The 26,738-nt window shown below is 44.9% G+C and overlaps 1 protein-coding gene across 1 annotated transcript; it reads left to right on the forward strand.

Moving 5' to 3' along the window:
• The first annotated feature begins 12,465 nt into the window (after positions 1-12,465).
• LOC142302383 (pinopsin-like) lies at positions 12,466-25,695 on the forward strand. Its single transcript, XM_075343437.1, has 4 exons — positions 12,466-12,793; positions 14,995-15,323; positions 23,480-23,725; positions 25,567-25,695. The coding sequence occupies exons 1-4, from the start codon at positions 12,466-12,468 to the stop codon at positions 25,693-25,695; spliced, it is 1,032 nt and encodes a 343-aa protein (XP_075199552.1).
• The last annotated feature ends 1,043 nt before the right edge of the window (positions 25,696-26,738 follow it).

Consider the following 26,738-nt stretch of genomic DNA (forward strand, 5'->3'; position numbering starts at 1 on the left):
AATCTCATTTGAGGCAGTCCTACACTAAAATATTTTTATAAAATGTGCCATACGGCCTCACATATGAATAGTAGAACTGCTCTTAGCAGCACTTACCTGGTCTATTTCAATCCCGTACCCATGACTGAGTCATGGCTGTGGGCGGGACAGGTCCAAGCAAATGCTGCATGAAGTAAATAGCCCATGGACAAGGCCTGATCTTCCATACCGATTATAGCTTCATTTGTGAATATGACTCGCCCACGCCAGGGCTATGGAACACCCGGTGCCGGGCCGGACTAGTCCGGGGGACGTCAGTGGTGGCTGGGCCCGACTCCATACCCTGGTGGGGTCAATTAATATGGCTGCAGTGTTGGAGGTGATTAAAGTTTGTATTATTCGTGACGCCACCTGTGGTTTGCGGCTATTAAGCCGCCGCTGCTGTATGAGGCCTCCGGGGTGATGGAACGGCAGCAATGGTGTTACTGCTCCCCACAGGTGGAGCGGTGCCCCGGGGCAACAGTTGGTGCTTGTAAATGTCTATGCAGTGATGGAAGTCTATGCAGATGAAATAACAGAGGCAACACCAAGGGTGCAGTTTCAAGTTGTTTACTCACAGTTCCTGGTAGGTGCACACTGGTGCCTCTGGACTGCTGAGACCCACTGTCAGGGACCTCCGCCGATCCTGGGTAGATCTGGGGGTAAAAGCCGGTACACCCCTCTGTGTTCCTTTCTTCAGCTGTCTCCTTAAGCCTAGCCCTTGTTGGCTGAACCTGACTCGGCCTCCACTACAGCCTCCGGGCCAGGGGCTTGCCTGTCGGTAATTTACCCCCTTTCTAGAGGTTCTGCTGTGGGCTGTGGCCCGGGGAGCTTGCAGCTTTCCCTGGGCCTCGGTTTTTACTTTTGGAGTTGACTTCTCCTCCTCCAGTTTCGAGGGACCGTCCCCTGTGTGCAGCTTGATCCCTCCACCGAATCTTCTTATTGTGGAACAGGCCACAAGCCTGAAAGCTATCTGTGGCCCTGGAATCCCTTCTTTTCTCTACTTGGTGTCACCTGGACCCTCTGAGTCCCAGGGTCTTCACCAGGAAGCGTCACTTTCTTCTCTTGCTCCTGACTGACTAGAGCACTACTTCTTTCAGCTCTTTCTGCAGACTCACACTTCTCACTTCTCTGCCTCCCGCAGACTTCCTCACTCCCCTCCTCCCTGAGGTAAACTGAAACTCTCTCTCTTGACCTTCCTTACTACTCTGCTCTCGGGTGGCTCCTCCCATCCCCCAGTTGCTAAGCTACCACCCTATGGGAGCAGAGATGGGTCTTACGGCCCCTCCCAGCATGCAGCATGGGAGGGTTGCTGCCACTGTCCCTGGTCCCTGTGTGTACCTAACAATGGTGTAGCGCAAATTTGCCTGTGTACCGGCGTTCACTCCTTTCCTTACCCAGGATGGGACATCACACCTCTGGCTGGGGTGCAATGTTCCTGTGGCGACGGAAGCTTCAGGGGCGCCACACTCCCCCACAACGAATCCCAGCACGTCCTCGGGCTGAAAAACAACAAGAAATGTGGAAGAAATTGCAAAAGACATTTTTTACATGCATGCAACAAAAACATTTTTAAAACTTTTCATCCCTTTATGGGAGGCACATATACTTGAACGTTGCAAAAACTTTAAAGTCTTTTTAAACTAGTGCAGACCAGCCACATTATGTCCAGTGGCCTGGTTACACATCAACATACTTCACATATAAACACATGTAACTGCGGACCACTTTCAAGTCCAGTGGCCCGGTAACACATTAACAGTGGGGGGGTGACATCTTCGAAAAGCACAAAGGGGCAGGAATGCAGGGAAGGGTGTCGTCTTCAAAAAGAACAATGGACAGACATACAGGGGCTATTTACAGTTCAGTATCTTCTTATTTCTTTTAATTGCAGAGGTCATGCTGCGGCAGGGCCCTGGGCAGCATGCAGGCCATGCTCAGACTGGTCTGAGTCCCTTGGTCCTGTTCTCCAGATGTTGTGGGGCTGCTACGGGGTGATGGTATCGGAGCTGTGTCCTTGTCTTGGCGGGCTGCGCCCTGCATGGCGGTGGCCTGGATTGGAGTCGATGCTGTGACCGCTTCTTGACGGGCTGCACCTGGCGTGGCTGCGGCCTGGTTGAGCATCACTCCTGCGGCGTGGATTAACGTTGCTGCTGCGGCGGGATCTTGCTTGGCCGAGCGGGGTATCGCTGCTGGGGCCTGAGCTGGATGGGCCGGGCTGGGCGTCGCTGCTGCGGTGTGGACGCTCCGGCGTCGAAATCTTGGCGGGCCGCACCTGGCGTGGCTGCGGCCTGGATCGGCATTGCCGTGCCGGGCGTCTCTCCAGGGACCGCGGGCATGGCAGCGGGGGTTGGGGCACTCGCGCCGGCAGGGCCATTAAATGACTCACCCCTCAGTAGCATCTCCGGTGCTCTGGCAGTCGCTGCTCCGCGCGTTGCGGGCTCCTTCATCCTGTCAGCCATCCTCCCTACCTCAGCCTTCAGCTCCATGGCGGTCACAGGCCTGATCCAGGTGAGCTCTTCTTGGCCTCCGCTTGCAGGAGCCATCTTCTCTCTTCCTCTAGGCAGCTTCTTAGCACGCCATTTTGCCTCCTCCGCTCACCATAGCGGGCACTGCTTCGCGCTTCTTTTTGCAGACCAAGGGGGCGGGGCTTCTCTTTGTGCCCTTTCCTCAGGCACGCCCGCCTTCTTCCCGCTCTTTGCAAGCTGTAATGGCGGCGGTTCTCACAGTAAAACAGTCTTTCAACACAGTTTTGTCACACGATTCTTCAGGCGCACAGTACCCGGTGGGTCCGGGCATGAAATCCTGTTCGTGACGCCAAAGTTGACTCTCCCACCCCAGGGCTATGGGACACCCGGTGCCGGGCCGGACTAGTCCTGGGGACGTCAGTGGTGGCTGGGCCCGACTCCATACCCTGGTGGGGTCAATTAATATGGCTGCAGTGTTGGGGGTGATTAAAGTTTGTATTATTCGTGACGTCACCTGTGGTTTGCGGCTATTAAGCCACCGCTGCAGTATGAGGCCTCCGGGGTGATGGAACGGCAGCAATGATGTTACTGCTCCCCACAGGTGGAGCAGTGCCCCGGGGCAACAGTTGGTGCTTGTAAATGTCTATGCAGTGATGGAAGTCTATGCAGATGAAATAACAGAGGCAACACCAAGGGTGCAGTTTCAAGTTGTTTACTCACAGTTCCTGGTAGGTGCACACTGGTGCCTCTGGACTGCTGAGACCCACTGTCAGGGACCTCCGCCGATCCTGGGTAGATCTGGGGGTAAAAGCCGGTACACTCCTCTGTGTTTCTTTCTTCAGCTGTCTCCTTAAGCCTAGCCCTTGTTGGCTGAACCTGACTCGGCCTCCACTACAGCCTCCGGGCCAGGGTTTTGCCTGTTGGTAATTTACCCTCTTTCTAGAGGTTCTGCTGTGGGCTGTGACCCGGGGAGCTTGCAGCTTTCCCTGGGCCTCGGTTTTTACTTTTGGAGTTGACTTCTCCTCCAGTTTCGAGGGACCGTCCCCTGTGTGCAGCTTGATCCCTCCCCCGAATCTTCTTATTGTGGAACAGGCCACGAGCCTGAAAGCTATCTGTGGCCCTGGAATCCCTTCTTTTCTCTACTTGGTGTCACCTGGACCCTCTGAGTCCCAGGGTCTTCACCAGGAAGTGTCACTTTCTTCTCTTGCTCCTGACTGACTAGAGCACTACTTCTTTCAGCTCTCTCTGCAGACTCACACTTCTCACTTCTCTGCCTCCTGCAGACTTCCTCACTCCTGTCCTCCCTGAGGTAAATTGCAACTCTCTCTCTTGACCTTCCTTACTACCCTGCTCTCGGGTGGCTCCTCCCACCCCCCAGTTGCTAAGCTACCACCCTATGGGAGCAGAGATGGGTCTTACGGCCCCTCCCAGCATGCAGCATGGGAGGGTTGCTGCCACTGTCCCTGGTCCCTGTGTGTACCTAACAATGGTGTAGTGCAAATTTGCCTGTGTACCGGCGTTCACTCCTTTCCTTACCCAGGATGGGACATCACACCTCTGGCTGGGGTGCAATGTTCCTGTGGCGACGGAAGCTTCAGGGGCGCCACAAATACCAGTCCTTGTGCTGTGGTGATCTAGTTCTGGTGATTCTGGTGTGCATTATTTGGGGTGTTGTGGAAATATCTTCATTGTTTGTTATTTCCTCCCTGATTTCTTTATTTCCTCCTGAGCACGTATTGTCTTACCCGTGTGTGTGTGTGTGTGTGTGTGCGTGTGTGTGTGTGTGTGTGTGTCTGTATTCGGCTGGTTTATGAAATCTTCATAAACCGGTCAAAAGAACCAACTTTGCTGCTTTTAACTTAGCAACTTTATCCTTATACATATTCTTCAGGAGACGCATATATACAATTTTTAGTTTTATGATTCAAGCTTAAAAAAAGCTTCTTCCAGAACAAGATAACAAACAGAATAATAACAAATTCATAAAGCTCTGTGGGATTCACCCCTTCAGGATAGGATAGTGTTTCACTCTATGGCAAGAGTCCCACCGCTGGAGGTCTATTTACCTCCCCACTGACAGCCCTGAATGAAACTCACCATTTTACCTCCTGTACCATGCCATAATAGCTCTCTCACCATTAACCATGCTGGTGCCTGCTTTCAGGCTTACATCACCTAGGCTATCAACCATGATGCTACTTATGTCCCCTCAAGGATTTCTTAGGTGATCTTTTCACAGTATATAGAGTTGAAAGCAGAAGTTTACATCTACTCTCTATAAATACACATCTGCATGTTTTTCTCAATATCTGACATGAAATTAGAATAAATCTTTCCTGTTTTAGGTCAATAAGGAACCAAAATTATTTATATTTGTCAAATGCCAGAATAATGAGAGAGAGCGAACATTTTTATTACTTTCTGCAAAGTCAAAATGTTACATACACTATCATTTTTTTGGTGAGTTTTTGATGTTCCATATTTTTGCCGTGTAAAAACCTAGCATTTTACAGATCCAGTAAAGTGGATTGGATTTTTTAGAACTCTTATGTTTACTTTGCTTGCATAAACCTACCTGCGGTGTATTTTTTAGATCTGCAACATGTCAATTTCTCTTGGCGCTAATCTGAGTTTTATGTACGGATTTTCACCATAGAATTGTATTAGATGTGGAAAATCTGCAGGTAAAAATCGCACAAGCGTTTTTAGTGTGCTGCTGTGGAAACGCACTAATAGTAGCATGTAATCCAAACATGACTATGTAAGTAAAGTTTTATCAAAAGCAAATCCTATGAAGAACTAAAAACAAAGCAGCTTTATTTTATACATGAGACAAAAACTGCTGTGTCAAAAATTCAATATAAGTTAATATTAGTGATGAGCGTGTGTTCTCGGCACTCAAATGAGCATCGGGATGCTTGAGCATATTCGGTACTTGATCAAGGACTGTAGTGCCCCTGACACTGGTAGCTACAGGGTATATCTTTATATCCTTCCCGGGCAGGAAGAGGTTAACCCGGTAAGTTTACACACATCTCACATAGCTTATCTAAACATACTCAGCCAGTTCCTAGCAGACATGGGCACAAGGGGAACTCCAGGTCACCATAACAATGATCTGGATCCTTGCAAAGGTGAGGGGGCAGGAGTAGGTGTAACGATGCGACCTGATAAGGATCGCTGGTAAGTCACTGGGAGGTCGCTAATGAGATGTCACACAGTCAGACCTTACCAATGACTCAGGAACGATACAGGTCGCAGTAGTGACCTGTATAATGATCTCTGCTGTCATTGGGACCCTGTCACACAGTGTGAAACATAGCGATGCATCCTGCCCAGCAGGACATCGCCTTTGAAGAAAATAGTCCCAACCATTCAGCAACGACCGGCGACCTCACAGCTGGGGCCTGATCGCTGGTAGGTGTCACACATAACGAGATTGCTGCTGCGTCACGAAAAGGGTGACGCGGCAACGATCTCATTAGCGATCTCATTAGCGATCTCGTTGTGTGTGATGGGCCTTAAGTTACAAAGCAGACAGGAAGTAGAGTCAGTTCCAGTCAGACAGAGACAGAGCAGACATGCTGTAGAGCAGCTCCCTGAAGGGTTGCTGCCAGGCACCCCTCAGGGTGGCAGAACAGAACCGTCTGGGATGTAACACCGCACTTGTGGCACCCTGGACTAGCCAGGTCGTCACAGGTACTACAGCACAACACCCTCACCCCGAGATAGGCACATCAGTCAGACACAAATCCTTGTTGCCTCCCTCCAGGGGCTGATGTCCACACCAGGTGGGGTGGAGCCAGGCGGTTGGCCCCACCCACTGAGGAGTTCACAGTCCTGGAGGCAGGAAGCAGTAGTCAGTTAAGCTCAGGAGGAGATAGTGTTGAGCAATGAAAGTGAGAGGAGCTACTGCTGGTGTCTGGGTGTGTGGCCCCGGCACTGACAGCAAGGTTGGCAGACGGTAGTGGCCGTCTGCAGGAAAGGCAGATCAACACGGAACCGTAGGACCGGGGACGGGCAGTGGCCCGCCGGTACTGAACCGGGGAGCGAAGTGAAGCCAGCACAAACCGGCAGGGCCTGCGGACCCCGACCAGGCTTGGAGTCGCCGTTAAACAGGTCAAATCCGTTAGTGACCGGAACCCCAGGGGTTTCCTAGCAGCCAAGACCCGATTGAAGGCAACCGTCCAAACAGCAAAAGGGAAATACAGCTACCGCCACAGCTAGAGTTCCCAGGGCCAGAGCCTGCGGGCAAAAGGGCTCCTCCAGCCCATATCCACGCTGGGGAGTGGGTTACCGGTGGGAAGCCATCGGGACCAAACACGCACAAAAGGTGCCGGGAAAGGCAGCCACCACAAACCGTCCGGGAGAAGCCACAGCAGCCGGCTGCGGGACCCGTCCATCCAGCCGTTTGTTTTACCAGAGACTGTGCATCCATTTGTGGCTGAGTGAGTACTACCGTGCCGACTGGCACCGCGCTGCGCAGTCCAAGCGACCCTGCACCTTGCCAGCCCTGCTTCCCCATCACCTCAACCGGGCCCCAGGACCACCAACCCCCATACCCACGGAGGGGGAAAACATCTCAGCTGCTCCCTAACAACGCTCCCGGGATCCCCATCACCAGCAGCGGTGGTGCCCACCTTCACCACAAACCATGGGTGGCATCACGGACCAAATCCCCAAACCAAACCACCCCTTTCAGTCACGGGCGAGGAGCGCAGCTCGAGTCCTCGGATCCGGCCCACCGCTCGAGCCACCGAGCAGCAGCAGCGCCGGACCCGAGCGCCAGCGAGAGCGCAGCAGCGACGGCTCCCTCCCCGCCCGCGACACACTGACCTCTGCAGGAGTCTCCTGCAGAGGGGAGCCAGCCAGACCGGGGCTAGTAACACCTGTAGGGATGGGACTCGGTATCAGTAATTGTGGACTAAAGGAGTACAGTCGCCAAGGAGAGTACAGTGTGAGTACTCACGGGACTGAGCACAGGCGGGGTACAGAGCCCTAGTTCAGGAAAACGCTTCAAGCTTACCTGATAACAATCTGCTCGGTAAGGAGACCATCAAGGACCTCACCGACGTCAGTGTCCGGGACACAGCAGCAAAGAGGGAACCTGGGTACAAGGACAGAAGTCCGACCCAAGAGAGGTTCAAGGTCCCTGCCATACGGGCCAAGAAAAAGAGTTATTGAGAGAGCAGGAGGGGATCCCAAGATGCTTCAGGCCACGGGGACCCACCAAGTACAGAGTTGTGCACGGAGGAGAAAGCCCACTGATTACCAGACCGGTCCGGACCTTTGACTTGCCCGGCATCGACCGGAGTCTCCGACGGTGAGGACCAGCACCTGGGGCGCGATACCATCTTAACCAGAGAATAAAAGCATCTAGAACCTGCACCCGGTGACTTATTGAGTAAATGCCACCCGACCTCTGCTCTGGCACTCCCGTGGACTGCCGCCCTGTTCTCATTAGCCTCCCAGGGTCCCGCTCTGCCTGTGGGGAGCAATATCATCCTAGCTGCACCCAACACATGCCCCGGAGAGAGACTCCGCACCGGCGGCTAATTTCTGGCCGCACACCATGGATGGCGCTGCAAACCATACCCCATTCCCATCCAACACCGCTCCTGGGAGAGGAAAAGTCGCAGGAAGGGTCTGCGGTGGAGGAGGCTGAGCCCCAGTCGCCATTGCAACCGGCGACATGCTTCCCAAGGACCCGTTGCCCTCCTTCCATCCCCATTTACACTGGACACCTGTTTGCTTGTCTGTTCATGTAGCCAATGGGGCTGCGGAGCTGGGTCAGGCCAGTCACAGCAACCCCAAGAAACCTCTGATCCAGTGACGAGTACCCTAAGGCCCCGTGGGGGGCTACAGTACCATGTGTGCTCAAGTAAAATGCTCGAGTCTCTGTTCTAGAAGGAGAAAAAATATCTCTCTGTTACCTGCAGTGGAAGCCTGGACACAGCTCCCGGCCACAACCCTCCTCACCGGCCGCCCGCAGACGGCAGCAGCCATTACTTGTTACCTTCCATACACCCTCTACTACTACCTATTCCGTACATTGTCATCATGTGCTCTATCAATGTTCCCACCCATAAAAATGACTGCTTATGTAAATCTACTCCCCGCACTTCCTGAAAGGAGCTGAATTAAGCAAGCAGTTATTTTCCTGGGTGGAAACATTTGTAGAGCACATACGCTGTACAGAATAGGTGGTAGTAGACGGTGTACAGAAGGTGACAAAAGATAGCTGCCACCTGCTGCTGAGCTGGGAGGACAGACCTGGAGGACAGACCAGGAGCACCCAGCAAGTCTGACGACACTTCCCACACATGTGACTGGTCACATGGTCATCACATCGCGAAACGTCCTGGAGTTTCTGGAAAGCATCTGACCTGCTTGATTTGAGTACCAAGCACTCGAGCATTTCAATTCTCGATCATTACTTGTTAATATTAACAAAATGCACTCAAAAATGCAATGAAAAAACTGTATGTAACCTAATTTAGCTAATTAGTGCAGAAAATCTGCAACATAAAAACTCACCAAATATTAATCATGGGAAGCCTAATAGGTTGGAGAAGCTTAGAATTTCTTTTTTTTTCAAGAGAAAAACAGATACCATACTTATGGTAAAACAAACACATGGATGTAAAATACTGATTGTTTTTTTTTTTTCTTGTACACACAGAAGAAGATATTTTAGGTTCCACAAAATCCTGCAACCACAACCTCTCAACCCCTTAGGAAATGTTCACTCAGTGCCTTCTTCTGACATTCTTTAAGCGGCTCCACACCTAAAACACCGCAAAAATTATTCACGAAACATTCAAAGGAATCTCCATATTCAATGCAACGAAAAAACGACTTACTGCTCATACATTCAGTTGAGTCTTGTACCTTCTTCACTCTTTCAAAATTTATCAGTTCTTTTTGCCAGATTTCTCATGTAAAAGAGTTTGAAAAATTGAAAAATGTTTGCACAACTCATAAATGAACAAATACGTTTTGACTGTCGGCAGTTAAACAACACTCCTGGCCAGATCCGCCAAAGTGAGTGCAGCAGGGCGGGAAAGTGCATAACAAATAGTGACTGGAGTAACACTTCTACAAAAGGTGCATGGAAGCACTGATAAGACATGCCTAATTTATTAAGTGGTGTGCACCTCTTAAAGGTGCACTCCAAGAAATGTAATAAAAATAAATATTTTAATTAAAGTACATTTAAATATTACACATTTTACTAAATACTTTTATTTAGCAAAAATGATGCAAAAAGGTAATTGTTAGTTAGTGCACAGGAATCCGTGTCAGATTTGGTGAACAGAGGAATGCGCGTTCACGGTACCTGACAAGATGCGGCCCTCACCCGATGTCTGTCTCCAGCAGACGTCCTTACGCAGCCCGTCCTAAGACATGAGATGGCTGGGGACCTCCATGTTTCAACTCTTGTACACTAACTAATGATTACCTTTTTGCATAATTTTTGCTAAATAAAGGTATTTAGTAAAATTTGTAATATTTAAATGTAATGTATTTATTTTAATAACTGTATTTTTCGCTTTATAAGATGCACAGGATTATAAGACGCACCCTAAATTTAAAGATAAAAAAGGAAAGAAAAAAATCGGGTCCATCTTATACCCGGTGGTGTCTTACTGGAAGGCGAGCTGCAGCGGTAGTGGAGCAGGGTCACAGGAGGCAAGGGCGATGCTGTAGTAGGGTGATGCTGCGGGAGCTGCGGAGGAGGCTGTTCTGACTGCGGTGAGGGCTGCATTGGCTGCGTTGGGGGCTGTGCTGGCTGCGAGCGCCGTGCTGGCTGCGAGCGCCGTGCTGGCTGTATGGAGCAGGGTGGTGCGGCGGGTATCTCAGATGCTCTGTCGGCAGTGCAGGCTTTAAAGAAATGGCGCCTGGAGTCAGCAGATTGAGCTCTCGGATCAATGACAAGCCGACATCGGGTGCCATTTTCCTTAAGTCTGCTGCTGGGTTATCAATGGACCAGAGGCAGTGCATGTGACATGCCCGCCCCAGGGCCGGGGGCACTCGGAACCGGACCGGACTACTGTAGTCTGCGGATGTCAGCGGTGGTGTGGGTCCGGCTCTGTGACCCTGGCGGTGTCTCAATAATAAAGGGGAGATGATGATGATGGGAGTTATAGTTAATATTAAGTAAAATTCGTCATGTCACCTGTGGTTTTTGTGGCTATGTGGGCGGCAGTTGCTTGATGGGACCTCCGGGGATGGTGTTATGGCAGCTGAGGTATTTCTGCTCCCCACAGGTGGTGCGGGTAACCCCGGGGCAACCGTTAGGAAGGTCTCTGATAGAAATGGATGGGGCGCAGGAAGAAGCATATGACACGAGGCTTTGCAGTCAAGATATTTTACTCACAGTCTGTTCCACAACTGCAGCTGACCGGTTTCCCCGTGGTGTGCTAGGATTCACTGTTGTGGGCCCCCGCTGATTCCAAACAAGTCAAGGGTCAGTACCGGTGCACCCCTCAATGTGTCTCTCCTGGACGTCTCTCTAGCGCTGACCTTTATTGGACTGTCCTGTGCCACCGCCACCAAGCCCTGACTAAAGGGTGGCTGACCGTGGTCCTTTTTAAGCCTCCCTTGCAGAGTATGGGTGGCAGGTTGTGGCCTCGAGTGCCTACAGCACTCACCCGGGCCGTCAGATTGCTAAAAGAAATGTCTCTCGTCCTTTTGCCTGGGGACCGTCCCTGTTATTGCAGCCAGATTCCTCCACCCCGGTGTTTTTGGTGGAACAAGCCCACGGAGGCCTTTCGCACATCCGTGGCACTTTGGACCCCCTTCTCACGGTGTCGCCTGGGTCTAGCAGGACCCCAGGGACTTCACCATGAACCACAGCCTCTTACTCCTACTGAGTGGACTCCTCACTGACTGACTCCTGTGAACTGTCACTCACTCTGACTGAAAAACTCCCTCAGACCAGACCTGGCTGGTTCTAACCGGTTCTCCAACTACCTCACTGACTCCTCCAACACTCTCTCTGCTAGGCTCCACCCCTCTAGTACAGCAAATGGGACTTAAGGCTCCATAACCAGGTATACTGGTCGCTGCTTCCCAGCGTTAATGGAGTACCTGCCTTAAACCCTGACCCAGTGTGTGTCCTAACAATTGGTGTGCGCAGGTTTTGTCTGTGAATGGGATACCACACTTCTGGCTGAGATATGCAGTACTTCAATGCAGTACTTCTGTGGCGACGGAAGCCTCAGGGGTGCCACACATGTGCAGATGAGATCTTGAGCTGAGAGCTCCATCTGCACACGTGCTGACTCCGGGCGCCATTATTTGAAGCCTGCACCATCTGTGACACCCGCCATACCATCTTGCTCCACAGAGCCAGCACAGCCCCCACCGCAGCCAGCACAGACCCCAGCGTAGCCAGCACAGCCCCCACCAAAGCCAACACAACCCCCACCGCAGCCAGCACAGCCTCCACTGCAGTCAGCACAGTGCTCATTCTCTACCTCCCAGTAAGCTACATTTGGATTATAAGATGTACCCCTCATTTTCCTCCAAAATTTTTGGGAGGAAAAGTGCATCTTATAATTGGAAGAATATGGTTTTCATTTTTATTACATTTCTCAGTGCTTCATTTTAATGAATTCCTTCATGCCCATCATTAAAAATGGTGTTCGAAAGGCCATTCATAATGATTCAGTCCATGGTATGTAACATTTAGCCAACTTGAAATGAAGAGTAATATACTACATGGTTATTAAATGAATCCCAACTGATGCAAATATATAATCTGATTAGGTAATCTCCTAATACCAGGGTCCATGTAAAGAAGACCTGCTAGAGACAGATGCTACTCTAATTAAAATATGTATCCATCCTTTATCCCACTCAAAACAATAAACCTAATAGCAGTCTTATCATGACAGCTAAGAAGAAGAGAGACAAAAAAAAGGGTAACATCTTGAGATCCTAGGAGTCTGGGTGAAAGAATCTAATGAGAAATATGTATACCAATATAACCATATCTGACCCAACGGAAAACTTCACAGCAAAGCCCACCATATTCCCCAGATCTGGGTATGGCATTTTGTCATTTCTCATGTTTTTAAATGCCATATTTTCCATTTTTAACAATATTTTGGTGATTTTTGTAACTCTGAAGTATCCACAACTCCGCAACCCTATCAATATATTCATACTAAATGTATCCTTTTCGGACTTGTTAATGACATTATGTGGTACCAGCATAGTAGTCAGCACCAATTACCACGGCTACTTTTACTTGGGTGAAAAATTCTGTGTTTTTCAAGGATTTGCTGTTAATTATTTTGGTAAGTAACCTCTAATGTTTGAAATTTGTATATAAAATTATGTGCATACAATATAAACATATGTTTTTAGTATGCATTGAATAGTATATTGAATATATTGAATATTTTTTGTTGTGTTTGTGAGAACAACACTGTGGATCAGAGTGTCAGATTAATTACACTAGTTGGTACAAGTTACAGTGTACACTTCAGCAATATCACTATGAGTTAAAGGGAATCTGTCAGCAGGTTTTTGCTCCCCCATCTGTCAGCAGCATAATGTAGAGACAGAGACCTTGAGTCCAGCGATGTGTCACTTACTGAGCTGTTTGCTGTCATTTTGATAAAAGCAATGTTTTCTCTGCTGTAGATATAGCAGTTATACAGAGCTCATGCATATGCTGGACTACCACTCAGCAGGCCAAGTAGTCCTCTAATGATAAGCTACTGCTGATTAATCAGTGATTTTATGACAACTAGACTAAGCAGCACAGTAAGTGACACATCGCTGGAATCAGGATCTCGCCCCTACATTATGCTGCTCTCAAATTAGGTGGCAAAAACCTTGTGACAAATTCCCTTTAAGAAATAAATAGGTAACTGTAAAAAGTAATAGTAATAATAATTATAATAATAATAATAAAAAAAATGTTATGTATTGTTATAAACAAGGTTTTACTTTCCAAATTAGAATGCTTTTGTTATTGAAATCACAATTTCTTTCAAGATTTTTAAATTTAAAGGGGTATTTCCATTTTCTAAAACCATAGAATATTTTCTAGCAAATGCAAACATTTTATTTTTCACATTTCATTCTTACATATAGCTATTGGATTTTTCATGTCAGTATTCACACAGCAGTTTCTGCTATTACATGTATTCCCCTTACATAGTCACTGGTGTGCATACCTTATCTCCATATAGTGATTTTTTTTAGGTTTTTGCACCCAGTTCAGACTTAGAATGGTGTTCCAAACGTTATTCCTTATTTATTTAATGTAGAGACAGAGACCCTGAGTCCAGCGATGTGTCACTTACTGAGCTGTTTGCTGTCATTTTGATAAATTCAATGTTTTCTCTGCTGCAGATCTAGCAGTTATACAGAGCTCATGAATATGCTGGACTACCACTCAGCAGGCCAAGTAGTCCTCTAATGATAATCTACTGCTGATTAATCAGTGATTTTATGACAACTACACTAAGCAGCGCAGTAAGTGACACATCGCTGGAATCAGGATCTCGCCCCTACATTATGCTGCTCTCAAATTAGGTGGCAAAAACCTTGTGACACATTCCCTTTAAGAAACAAATAGGTAACTGTAAAAAGTAATAATAATAATAATAATAAAAATAAATGTTATGTATTGTTATAAACAAGGTTTTACTTTCCAGATTAGAATGCTTTTGTTATTGAAATCACAATTTCTTTCAAGGTTTTTAAATTCAAAGGGGTATTTCCATTTTCTAAAACCATAGAATATTTCTAACAAATGCAAACATTTTATGGTCAGTGGGAGTTCTATCCTCCCCTTCCACTGTTCCTGGAAATGAAGATGCCACATTACAGATGTAGATTGTGTCCCCTTCACTGTATTTCACTCCATATCTATGCCATCAGCTCTGAAGGGAAATTTATTGTGCATAGCACTATTGAGGTAAAAGACAGTTATTGGGAAAACTATAGGACCTAGCACTGTAGTCTTTTCATTGTTAGCTCTGGTTAGGATCACAGGAATGACACTGATGATAAAATAGTGGCATGATATAGGCAAAGAGATCCTGAATCCAACTATGCATCACTTAGATTACTGGCTGCAGCGGTCAGATTGAGCATCTAACAGAGCTGAGAGAGTCCTGTCCCCGCCAACACCAGGCTCTCTATAGGGATTGTACATTGACGGTGGGGTGTCAATCAGAGGAGGGGGCTGTGTCAATGCTAAGTCCTGATGCTAAAACAAATATAGCAAATAAACAACAGATCAGACCTTGACCAGACAGGCATCACTGAATTCTCTGTTTTAACCCTTGCAGCATGCTGTATAAAGATAACATAGCAAAAACCTGCTGACAGACTCCCTTTAAGTACTTTAGAATTCAGATGTGCACATGCTCCCTCTAGTGGCGATCAAGCCGAAAACTCTGTTTCCTAATCTGTACTGTAAATTAGTTGTTAACAAGATCATAACTGCTGACTTTTTTTCAACACCCACATTACGTTACAGGGATTGTGTCTCTCTGGTCCTTGACGATGCTGGCATATGAGAGGTACAATGTGGTGTGTGAGCCAGTAGGAGCATTGAAACTCAGCAATCGGAGGGGCTACCAAGGCCTGGCATTTATTTGGCTGTTCTGCCTTGTTTGGGCTATTGCACCATTATTTGGTTGGAGTTCATATGGACCTGAAGGAGTTCAGACGTCTTGTTCAATTGGCTGGGAAGAAAGATCTTGGAGTAACTACACTTACCTGATTAGCTACTTTCTGACATGCTTCATTATTCCTGTAACGATAATTGGATTTTCATATGGAAGTATACTGCTCTCACTGCATAAGGTATATTTTAATATATGCCAGTATTATTTCACTAGACCTTTTTTAAACCTGTGTTTTAATTTATTGCAGAAAATTATAGATGATCATTGGTTTAAAACAATATTTTTCTTATTTAATGCAAATACTGACGCCTATACACATATATATGAATAAAAAAATTAATACACAATGTAATGGATGAAAAGATTCTAAGGTTTAGATTTCAGGTAGTAACATCCTTATAAAAGGACCTGTCACAAAAAAAATGTAGTAAAATACCTTAACACACCCCTAAGCTCCCCTGATTCTGCCTCTCTTTTCCGTTTTGCACTTCATCACTCGATTGCAGAGATATTCACATTTGTTGCTTTTGCAGTGCAGGAGTGCAGTATGTGAAATCTCAACTTGCAGTCCAACGGGGGCGTTTCCTCTCAGTCTTCTCTAGGAGTGGGCACTTCTACTCCTCCCTCCCAGACACTGCCAAGCACAGCAGCATCTGAGATTCCTGCATCAGCCACTGAGCTCCAAAAGCAGAGAGCATCAATATCTCTACAATGGGTCAGTAAAATGGTGAAGAAAAGCAGAGTCAGGCAATCTCAGAGATTTTTATAAGGTATTTATCTCTATTTTTTAGCAAGTGAAAGGTGTCCTGCAAATCCATCATAAGACTTACAGTTTATGATTTCCAAGCTGAAGCCTATATAAAGAAATAACCAAAGATAAATACATTGCATCTCTACATAATAATAGTATTGTAATAAACCAAACCAAATACATATTAATAACTGTTCACCTTTGCAGATATTTTTTTCTCACTTAAATCAGGCAATTGGGGCTAAAGATTACTTTTTAATTTGGGTTGCATTAAAAATTTTACATCATTTCCCTCCTATTGATGCTGAATTGCATTGTCTATTGTAGAACCAGCTAACGAGGTTGGCCAAATTATCTTTGTTTCAATGGTGTGTCAGGGACAGCATTTTGTGGCAGTTACTTTTATATTATACATACTATATATACTTTGTGTATATATATATATATATATATATATATATATATATATATATATATATATATATATATATATACTTTCCTCACAAACTGCACAGCTCTAAAATTGCTGGTGGTGGAGGAGTATGTGACTGGAGAAATAAGTCCTTCATAACTCTGAATATTTGTTTTATTTACAACCTAAAACCCATTATTTTTTATTATAAAGGTATCACCTTCTGAAGGAGCAATTTTTCCATAGAACAGGAGATATTGCTATCCACTATTTGGCCAAGACTCTCATGCAAAATGTTGTTGTCTGTCCTGCGGTCTCTGCCTGTTTGAGGGATGAGGTTTGTTTTTTTGTGATTTTGGTTTGGGACGTTTATGTATTTCTAAACAAGAAAACCTGCGGAGACACCATCACATGTTTCTCAACGCTGGCAGGAAACTAGCAAGGTCTTTCACCGGGAAGGAACAACCACGGGAAAGGCAGTCTCCAGTTAAGGAGACCACCTATGCCAAACATGGTATCCATCCACAGACAGCTGTTTCGGGGTATTTGCCCCTCATCAGTGTGGAGTAGGAAACTGGCTAATGGGAGCATTGCCTAGTAGAAGACTACATTATTATTATTATTTATTATTATAGCGCCATTTATTCCATGGCGCTTTACAAGTGAAAGAGGGTATACTTACAACAATCATTAACAGTACAAAACAGACTGGTATAGGAGGAGACAGGACCCTGCCCGCGAGGGCTCACAGTCTACAGGGAATGGGTGATGGTACAATAGGTGAGGACAGAGCTGGTTGCGCATTGGTCTACTGGACTGAGGGCTATTGTAGGTTGCAGGCTTGTTGGAAGAGGTGGGTCTTGAGGTTCCTCTTGAAGCTTTCCACGGTAGGGGAGAGTCTGATGTGCTGAGGTAGAGCGTTCCAGAGTATGGGGGATGCACGGGAGAAATCTTGTACGCGATTGTGGGAAGAGGAGATAAGAGAGGAGCAGAGAAGGAGATCTTGTGAGGATCTGAGGTTGCGTGCAGGTAGGTACCGGGAGACTAGGCCACAGATGTAGGGAGGAGACAGGTTGTGCATGGCTTTGTATGTCATAGTTAATGTTTTGAACTGGAGTCGTTGGGCGATGGGAAGCCAGTGAAGGGATTGGCAGAGTGGCGAGGCTGGGGAATAGCGAGGGGAGAGGTGGATTAAGCGGGCCGCAGAGTTTAGGATAGATTGGAGGGGTGCAAGAGTGTTGAAAGGGAGGCCAGAGAGCAGGAGGTTGCAGTAGTCGAGGTGGGAGATGATGAGGGCATGCATTAATGTTTTTGCTGATTCTTGGTTAAGGAAAGCACGGATCCGGGAGATATTTTGAGTTGTAATCAGCATGAGTTGAAGAGGGCTTGGATGTGTGGCTTGAAGGATAGAGCAGAGTCGAGGGTTATTCCATAAGCAAGGATGGTTGACAACATCCAACACCGCGGAGATCAACATCCAACACCGCGGAGACACCATCACGTGTTTCTCAACGCAGTGAATCTAGAGCAATGCCCCCTGGGAACTATTCAAAACAAGAAAGCCTGCGAAGACACCATCACATTTCTCAACGCTGGCAGGAAACTAGCCAGGTCTTTTACCGGGAAGGAACAACCACGGGAAGGGCAGTCTCCAGTCAAGTAGACCACCTATGCCAAACATGGTATCCATCCACACACAGCTGTTTCGGGGTATTTGCCCCTCATCAGTGTTGAGTAGGAAACTGGCTAGTGGGAGCATTGCCTAGTAGAAGACTACATAAGCAAGGATGGTTGACCTTAGGGAGATCAACATCCAACACTGCGGAGACACCATTGGTGAAAGACCTGGCTAGTTTCCTGCCAGCGTTGAGAAACATGTGATGATGTCTCTGCAGGCTTTCTTGTTTTGAATAGTTCCCAGGGGGCATTGCTCTAGAATCACTGCGTTGAGAAACACGTGATGGTGTCTCCGCGGTGTTGGATGTTGATCTCCCTAAGCTCAACCATCCTTGCTTATTTATGTATTTCTAGACCTGACTTATAGTCTGCATTAGTTTCTTGATTTGGTCTTTGAACTCTATTAGTTTAGTTGGCCTGGCCTGGAGTTTGTATTCCTGATTCTGTATTAATTCTAGGGTCCGCATTTGTTTTGTTCTCTGATATAGGGTATGTATTTATTTTGAGAGACTCTCCTTATGTCTACTGTGACTTGAAAAAGTATTCATACCCCATGAGCTTTTCCATATTTTTTCAGGTTACAACCACAAATGCAAATTAATTTTATTTTGATTTTATGTCATGAACCAAAAAAAGTAGTATGATACATGGAAATGATACATGTTTTTTTAATTTTTTTATGGAATATAAATCTGAAAATTGTAGGACGACCTCTCACTGCAATTACTAGAGGCTGATATTTTCTCCCCTCTGATCCATTTTCCTTCTATTGGATGAGGCACTGGAGGGAATTTCAAATCCTCCATGAGTCAACAGTAATCTGTAGCTCGTTCTCTAAACTGCCATTGACAGAAATCAGAGGAGGTAGGGATGAGGGAGAAAATATTGAAAGGGCAAACTCCTTAACCCTAGAACGCGCAACCATAGAAATATGCACTTTCACATACCTGGGGCCTTTTAGACCTGTGTGCAAATAACATAACTGGAACTTAAATAACTGGAAATTACTAACAACTATATACCTGAGGAATACCTAAAGTTTCAAAATTCTAACTAATATAATCTTGCAGAAAAAAAGAAAGCAAGTAACCTAGCAGGCCTGCGAGGCCTCAGTTATGCATTCTAGGGTTAAACAGGGAGCTGTGGAAGACATTAGGGATGCAAAGAGATGGGGGAAGTTTTAACCTAAAATCCACTGGATTGACCACTTCCAGAATCTTGCAGGGACAAACTTGGGACCCAACTCTGCTGATGAAATTTTAAATTTAATGTTTTAGGATGACAACAAAGCTAAATCACCAATTTTAAAGGCAGAAACTGACAAACGTTTTCTATCTGCCTTCCATTTTGGGCAAATCTGAGAGGCCCCAATATTCTTTTGAACCTTCTTCCAGACATTCCCATGGACAGATGAGTCCACAGTCTTCCTGGAACTGGCAATGTAGCCTAGATGGTTATAACAGACTTCAGCATGTGCAGAAACTTCACAATCAGATACAAAATCTTTAATATCATTATTCATAGATAGCCATCAAAAGAGCCTAGCAATACTTTTCTGCATAGCCGTGACCCCAGATAACCACTCAAGACGAAATCAAGAAACTCCTACAATCTTAGGTACACCCATACAACTAATTTGGAGCCTGGAGTGATGGAAGGGGCAAACGACTGGACTTAACGACTCTCTGTTTTCAACTCCAAAGATACCACAGAAATCACAATGCCCTTAGGGAGAATAGAGGATGGAGGTTCTGGTGGAGACACTGATTAAGACTGAGTGGTAATGTTTAAGCCTGAACATTCTTGAACGCCGGCCTGAATATGATAGTGAAATTGAATCTATAGAAAAATAAGGGCTATCTAGCCTTTCTGGGAATTAGTCATTTAGCTGATTCAATATAAGCCATGTTTTTATGGTTGGTAAGCACAGTAACTTGATGAACTGCCCCATCCAAAAGATGCATCTGTTATGCAAAGGTTAATTTAGCAGTGAGTAAAGGTCCAGTCACACTAAGCAACTTACCAGCGATCCCAACAACGATAGGGATCGCTGGTAAGTTGCTAGGAGGTTGCTGGTGAGCTGTCACACTGCGACGCTCCAGCGATCCCACCAGCAACCTGACCTGGCAGGGATCGCTGGAGCGTGGCTACACGAGTTGCTGGTGAGCTCACCAGCAACCAGTGACCAGCCCCCAGTCTCCTAGTTACAGCACACATCAGGTTAATTAACCCGATGTGTGCTGCAGCTAAATGTGCACAGAGCAGGGAGCAGCGCACACTGAGCGCTGGCTCCTTGCTCTCCTAGTTACAGCACACATCGGGTTAATTGCCTGATGTGTGCTGCAGCTATCTGTGCACAGAGCAGGAGCCGGCAGCACAGGCAGTGAGAGCGGAGGAGGCTGGTATCAAAGGTAAATATCAGGTAACCAAGGACAGGGCTTCTTGGTTACCCGATGTTTACATTAGTTACCAGCCTCAGCAGAAGCCGGCTCCTGCTGCCTGCACATTTAGTTGTTGCTGTCTCGCTGTCACACACAGCGATGTGTGCTTCACAGCAGGACAGCAACAACTAAAAAATGGCCCAGGACATTCAGCAACAACCAACGACCTCACAGCAGGGGCCAGGTTGTTGCTGGATGTCACACACAGCAACATCGCTAGCAACGTCACAAAAGTTGTTCGTTACCAGCGATGTTGCTAGCGATGTTGCTTAGTGTGACGGGGCCTTAAGTCACGATTCTCCATATCATAATCTCTCTCAGTAGTGAAAATGTTTCTCAAAAAAAAATACACATGCCCAGAGATTAGTCAGAGATTTGGAACCTTGATATAATTTGGCTCCTACATTGACCTCCAAAGGATTTAAGTCCACAATGAATGGCTAAATAGGCAGGTAATCACCCTGAATGGGAGACACCTGGAGGAAACCCTGCAGTCATGGTTGCTAGGCTATCAATCTCAATACCAACAACCAATACCTAACCAACCTTGGTTGCTAGGCTGTCAATCTCGATATCAACAACCAAGCATACCCCTGCCTCAGATTGGACGACTGGGCTGTCACAATACTGACAGCCCAGCATGCCCTAGGCCCTATAGGGTGGCTGACCTGTCACTCTAGTGTCTGTAGGAAACCGTGAGTGGTGAAATTGTGACACATTGCTTTTGTTTTTTGTTTTGTGTATCTTTTGTCATTGTGTGGTATGGTACATGTTTGACAGATGACTCTTTGTGATTAACAATACACAATAGGGCAGTCAATGACAAGCGGGGTGTAATTTCTTGCATTGCTTTTTAGAGTGCCAACTTCCATAGCCAGTTAGGACAGTTATCGAGAGCCTTACAGGGAAAGCATAGTAGACATTTAATCATTACCTTACTTCTGTATTCTCATCTCATCTCCACGTGTGAATATAAATACATTTCTTTGTTCTAGTTTTTAATTCTTATTCATTAAAGTATTTACTATTCTAAATTATGCTTTTTTGTCAGACTGATATTTTAATTTTTTAACTGATATACCAAATTTTTTTATGCTTGATCCCTTATGTTCCAAAAGAGGCCTTCACAGGCCTTCACAGAACAGCTGTAGTTATGCTGAGAATAAATTACACACAGTTGGACTCAATTTACTATTCAGTTGACTTCTGGAGGTAATTGGTCACTCAGGATTTTACTTTATTTATGGGTACATTCAATAATCACAAAATCCCCAATTAAGAGCATGCATAAAAAACCCGAAATACAGGGATAGTGACCATAACAACTATGTGAATTTAAAATGCCAAATTTTAATGAAGAAATATATTAAAACAATTAGTTTAATGTTATAAAAAATAAATAGACAAAGATATTCCCTTATTTTAGCAGCAGGAAAACAGGAACTAAAAGTGCAAAAACCGACCATTTAAATATTCCCAGATGATTCGTATAAAAATATCATATCAATTGTGAGTATTCTGGTGGAATATTTTAACATGCCTAGTAAGAACCGTACATACAAAGTAGATATAACCGAATAATAATAAATAACCAATGTTTACAAAATGTATGAAAAGGTCTGCTACCTTAATGTGTGGTCTGGTGGTCCTGTTTGCTGCATACTTTGATGTGCGTTTCATGCGTAAATATTCCTCAGGGGGCGCCCCCTATAGTCTCCGCTAAACAGAAACCTCAAAAATCTGAATTCATACAAAATCTAAAGGGGGCTTTACACGTTAGCGATATCGCTAGCAATTTCTAGCGATAGCGAGCGTGTAAGTACCCGCCCCCGTCGCGCATGCGATTGTTTGTGATCGCTGCCGTAGCGAACATTATCGCTACGCAGCATCACACATACTTACCTGGTCGTCGTCGTCGCTGTGACTGCTGAACAATCCCTCCTTCAAGGGGGAGGGACGTTCGGCATCACAGTGATGTCACCGCAACGTCACTAAGCGGCCGGCCAATGAAAGCTGAGGGGTGGAGCTGAGCGTGATGTAAACATCCCGCCCACCTCTTCCTTCTGCATTGCGGCCGGCGGCAGGTAAGTAGGCGGTCCTCACTCATGCGGTGTCACACATAGCGATGTGTGCTGCCGCATGAGCGATGAGCCACAACGCTAAACAACCCTTACCGATTTTTGAGTTTGGGACGACCTCTCCATGGTGAACGATTTTCACCATTTTTGAGGTCGCCTAAGGTCGCTGGTAAGTATTACACGCTGCGATATCGTTAATGACGCCGGATGTGTCACACATAGCGATGTGTGCTGCCGCATGAGCGATGAGCCACAACGCTAAACAACCCTTACCGATTTTTGAGTTTGGGACGACCTCTCCATGGTGAACGATTTTCACCATTTTTGAGGTCGCCTAAGGTCGCTGGTAAGTATTACACGCTGCGATATCGTTAATGACGCCGGATGTGCGTCACTAACAACTTGACCCCGACGACAAAACTTTAACGATATCGTAGCATGTAAAGCCCCCTTTAATGTGCTACCTATGCATATAGCCATGACATTTTACCTTAATTTGACCATTTTTACATTTTGCATTTCAAAGTCTGAAACCTAAGGCCAGCACAATTCTTTGACATACAGAATATGTTTTCCACAGCAGGTGGATATGTGTTACGTAAATCTAATTCGATTTTTTTTAATTGTCTTCTGACATGAACATTTTCTCCAATGGAAATCTTCCAATAGGATGTGAGGACACAATTCTACATTTTGCCACAGCCAGTAATAAGGCTAACTACATCATGGAATATCATACTCTGAAGCTGCTTAGAAACTTCTTTCTATAGAAGGAAATAGCATCTTATGTCAGTTTGGAAGAAAATGAACATCCTATAAAAATGAACTATATCAGAATTCCTAGGTTCTGACATCGAATATATACAGTATGTATGCAACTGGAATAAATAGAAATATACTATGCATGTTTAAATTTGAGCATTGAGCCACAACTGCCATTTATAACTATAAATTTTATTGTTTCTTTTCCCATAGCTGAACAGGAAAATAGAGGATCAAGGAGGTAAAACAAATAGAGAAGAAGAGCTAAGAGTAGTACTGATGGTGCTTTTCATGGTGATTGCTTTCCTTGTCTGTTGGCTGCCATATACAGTGTTCGCCCTTATTGTCATCATGAAACCTACCCTCTACATTCCTCCTCTTGCTGCAACTTTACCTACATATTTCGCTAAGACAAGTCCTGTCTACAATCCTATCATCTACCTCTTTCTAAACAGACAGGTAAAATATAATAAATAAATTTTAAAAAGCATTGCCATAATAGAAGATTTAGATCATCTACCAAGATTATCTTTAAAGAGAATCTGACAGTAGGATTACACTGCTAAGCCATCTATATGGGCATGCAGGTCATAGAAAGCTGAATAAAATGATACCTTGATATATGTATCCGATGTCATATTACAGAAAAATCCATTTTTTCATAAAAATAACCTGTTAAAAACTATGGGCTGGACACTGATCTCCCTGAGAATCTGCCTGCAAAGAGTATTTTAAATTAAAGGAAGCATTCCTTACCAGTGTGAGACATGTAATGACTGACACTTTGTTCTCATAATCACATGCAGCTCTGAAGTGAGAGATAGAACAGTACAGCAGATATGAACTATGCAGAATATTTGCAGAAGGACTTGTCCTCTCATAGTTCTGTCAGCTCTGCTGCAGAGTTGTGCTGTATTATAACAAACACAGTACAGCAGAGTTTAACGTTAGTTCATTGCAAACACATTTTCAATTGTTCACTCAGCTCTGCAGTAACCCATACTCACTGCCTGTGAGAGCATTGCAGCTGCAAAGATTTTGGCAGTAAGATAAACTTCACTTCTGCTGTACTGTGTTACCTCTGCTGTACTGTGTTAGCACTGATCTCACTGTGTGTGTGATTATGAGGGAGGATTGTCAGTCATTACATATCACACTGTAACTTCTCCTTTCTTTTACAATAGCATCTTTAGCCAGATGCTCATGCAGCCCTATGTCCGGCCCATAGATCTTAACAGCTCATTTACGAAATGTAGATGTCTCGGGAATAAGACACTGGATCATAGATATCAAGATATCATTTTATTAAACTTCCTATGACCTATGTGCCCATGCAGACAGATTAGGAGGTTTGATCCTACTGACTGATACCGTTTAATTTTTTAAAAAATATATATTTAGACTGATGTCAGGGGTGTCAAAATTTAGTGTGTTGTTTGATGTGTTTACACACGCAGCAGAATGTTGTAAAAGTTCTTTCTAGGAAAATGTGTTGTGTACGTAGCAATAGAATTGTGTCTGCAGCACATACATGGATAAATTCTGTTGAATATCTTATCTCCGGCCAGGACCTGACTAGTGGGTGCCGCTGCACTCAATACAAGTATTTGCAGAGGGCGTGTCCAACTAGTAGGTGCTGCTGCCTTATAAGCAAGGCCTTGCTCTATAGACTTCTATTGAGCGAGTTTGCACCCACTTCTGGCTGGGAACATGCAAATTGCACAATTGCCATCTTGTGACTGTCGTTCCCGGGGAATCCTCGCAGCGCACAGTCTGGGCACTGGGAGGATTCATAAGTCTGCAGACATATAGAATGATTGTAGACTTATCATTTTAGACCAGACAACCCCTTTAAGTATTTTCAAAGAAGGCAGATAAGTTGAAAAACATTAGAGTAGTGGACTACCTCGGCAACAAACCATGTGGGTGATTACCCATACAGTGCCCACAAGTATAAGCTTCCTAGTTGCTTCTCATAAAAGCAGAAATATTTTGCAGCTGAGGTAGTAAAACCAAAGACGAAGAGCCCACAGCTTCCCTTTCATTACATTATATAGTTTCTATCTTGCTTGAACTCTACTGGTTAAATAAATATTATAGAAAACAGAATTCAGAAGTCTTTATTTTTCTTGTAAGCTTCCCATGACTGGTCTCATCTTTTCTCCAATCATTATTCTTGTACATTGAGTGACTAACTAGTAATAAACAACAAAATGTGATTATTGTGTCCTAAAAAAATAATTTTTAGAAGAAAAATGAATCTTCATAAAAGATATCTTATAATATTGCTTCTCTTTCAGTTTCGCATTTGTGCTGTTGAGCTGTTGACCTGTAGTCACATTGACCTTTCTACTCCAGAAGAGGAAACCATATCTATGGTGGGACCAGTGGAAACTGCTCTTAAACCCAATCAAGTTGCACCAGCTTAACAAATAAAATAACAATACACCACAGTGATTCCAATTTACTGAAGAAAACCTGTGTATTTGATGTAAATTATATACCATAGAGCTGATTCAATTTGCACTGATTGATATTAGAGCAGCTTATAAAACTAGATCTGATTTTTGTTTTTTTTATTAAAATTGTCATAATATAGAAACAGAAGTGTATAATCTGATTATGACTGCAAGTAATAACCAATATCACATAGATATTATTGTTGTATTTATTACATTCATATCTGTATAAGGGTCTGTTCACATCTGTGATGATTCCTTCCATACTTTTCCAATCTCCATTTCCATTCTGAAACAAAAAGTAAAGATACATATATTAAGTAGAGACTGCCTCCAAATAATCTGTTTATACTTTATTCAGGACATACTAGTAAAAAAGTATGTATTACCACATGTCCTTGTCCAAAATGGTGGACAAAAGATCTCTAGGCTCCCTGACCCCCCTCATCCCCTCATCATGACTTTATGCTTTGATGAAACGTGTGATTTTATGGAATAAAGATTGAAGATTTTACTACGGAAGCTAAATCCTCCCTCCTGTTGTCTGGACAAAAGAGCTACCCACACTATAGCACAAAGTGATCCATGAGAATCAGAGTATACATAGCAATATAGAAAAAAGTGGAACTAACAAACATAAATGATTCACTTAGAAATATAAACTTATCAGGTCGGCAGCAATAATATCCTAAGTACTAAAATAAGGGAATTGAGAGTGTAAGCAAACAGATATTCTCCTCAAGTAAAGAAGCATAAGAACCCCCCTTTGCGAGGTCCACATGGAACTGCAGGTTCCCCCGAGAGCAGCATCTACAATGAGTTTGTATGTTCTCCCCAGTTCTGTCTGTTTCCCCCTGATACTTTGGTTTATTCCCACACTCCAAAGACCTACTGATATGGAATTTAGATTGTGAGCCTCAAAATGGGGATAGTGATGATGACATCTATAAAGTGCTGTGGAATATGGTGGTGCTATATTAGCAAGTAAAATATATAAATAATACAGCTCATGT

Source organism: Anomaloglossus baeobatrachus, chromosome 4 (genome assembly GCF_048569485.1).
Source record: "Anomaloglossus baeobatrachus isolate aAnoBae1 chromosome 4, aAnoBae1.hap1, whole genome shotgun sequence".
Classification (NCBI taxonomy): Eukaryota; Metazoa; Chordata; class Amphibia; order Anura; family Aromobatidae; genus Anomaloglossus; species Anomaloglossus baeobatrachus.

What these genes read in the sequence shown, in the direction of transcription:
- LOC142302383 (XM_075343437.1), top strand. Translation starts at nt 12,466, where the DNA reads ATGTATACCAATATAACCATATCTGACCCAACGGAAAACTTCACAGCA. An exon ending in ATTTGCTGTTAATTATTTTG is followed by an intron (nt 12,794 to 14,994) that starts GTAAGTAACCTC and finishes ATTACGTTACAG; the next exon opens with GGATTGTGTCTCTCTGGTCC. An exon ending in TACTGCTCTCACTGCATAAG is followed by an intron (nt 15,324 to 23,479) that starts GTATATTTTAAT and finishes CTTTTCCCATAG; the next exon opens with CTGAACAGGAAAATAGAGGA.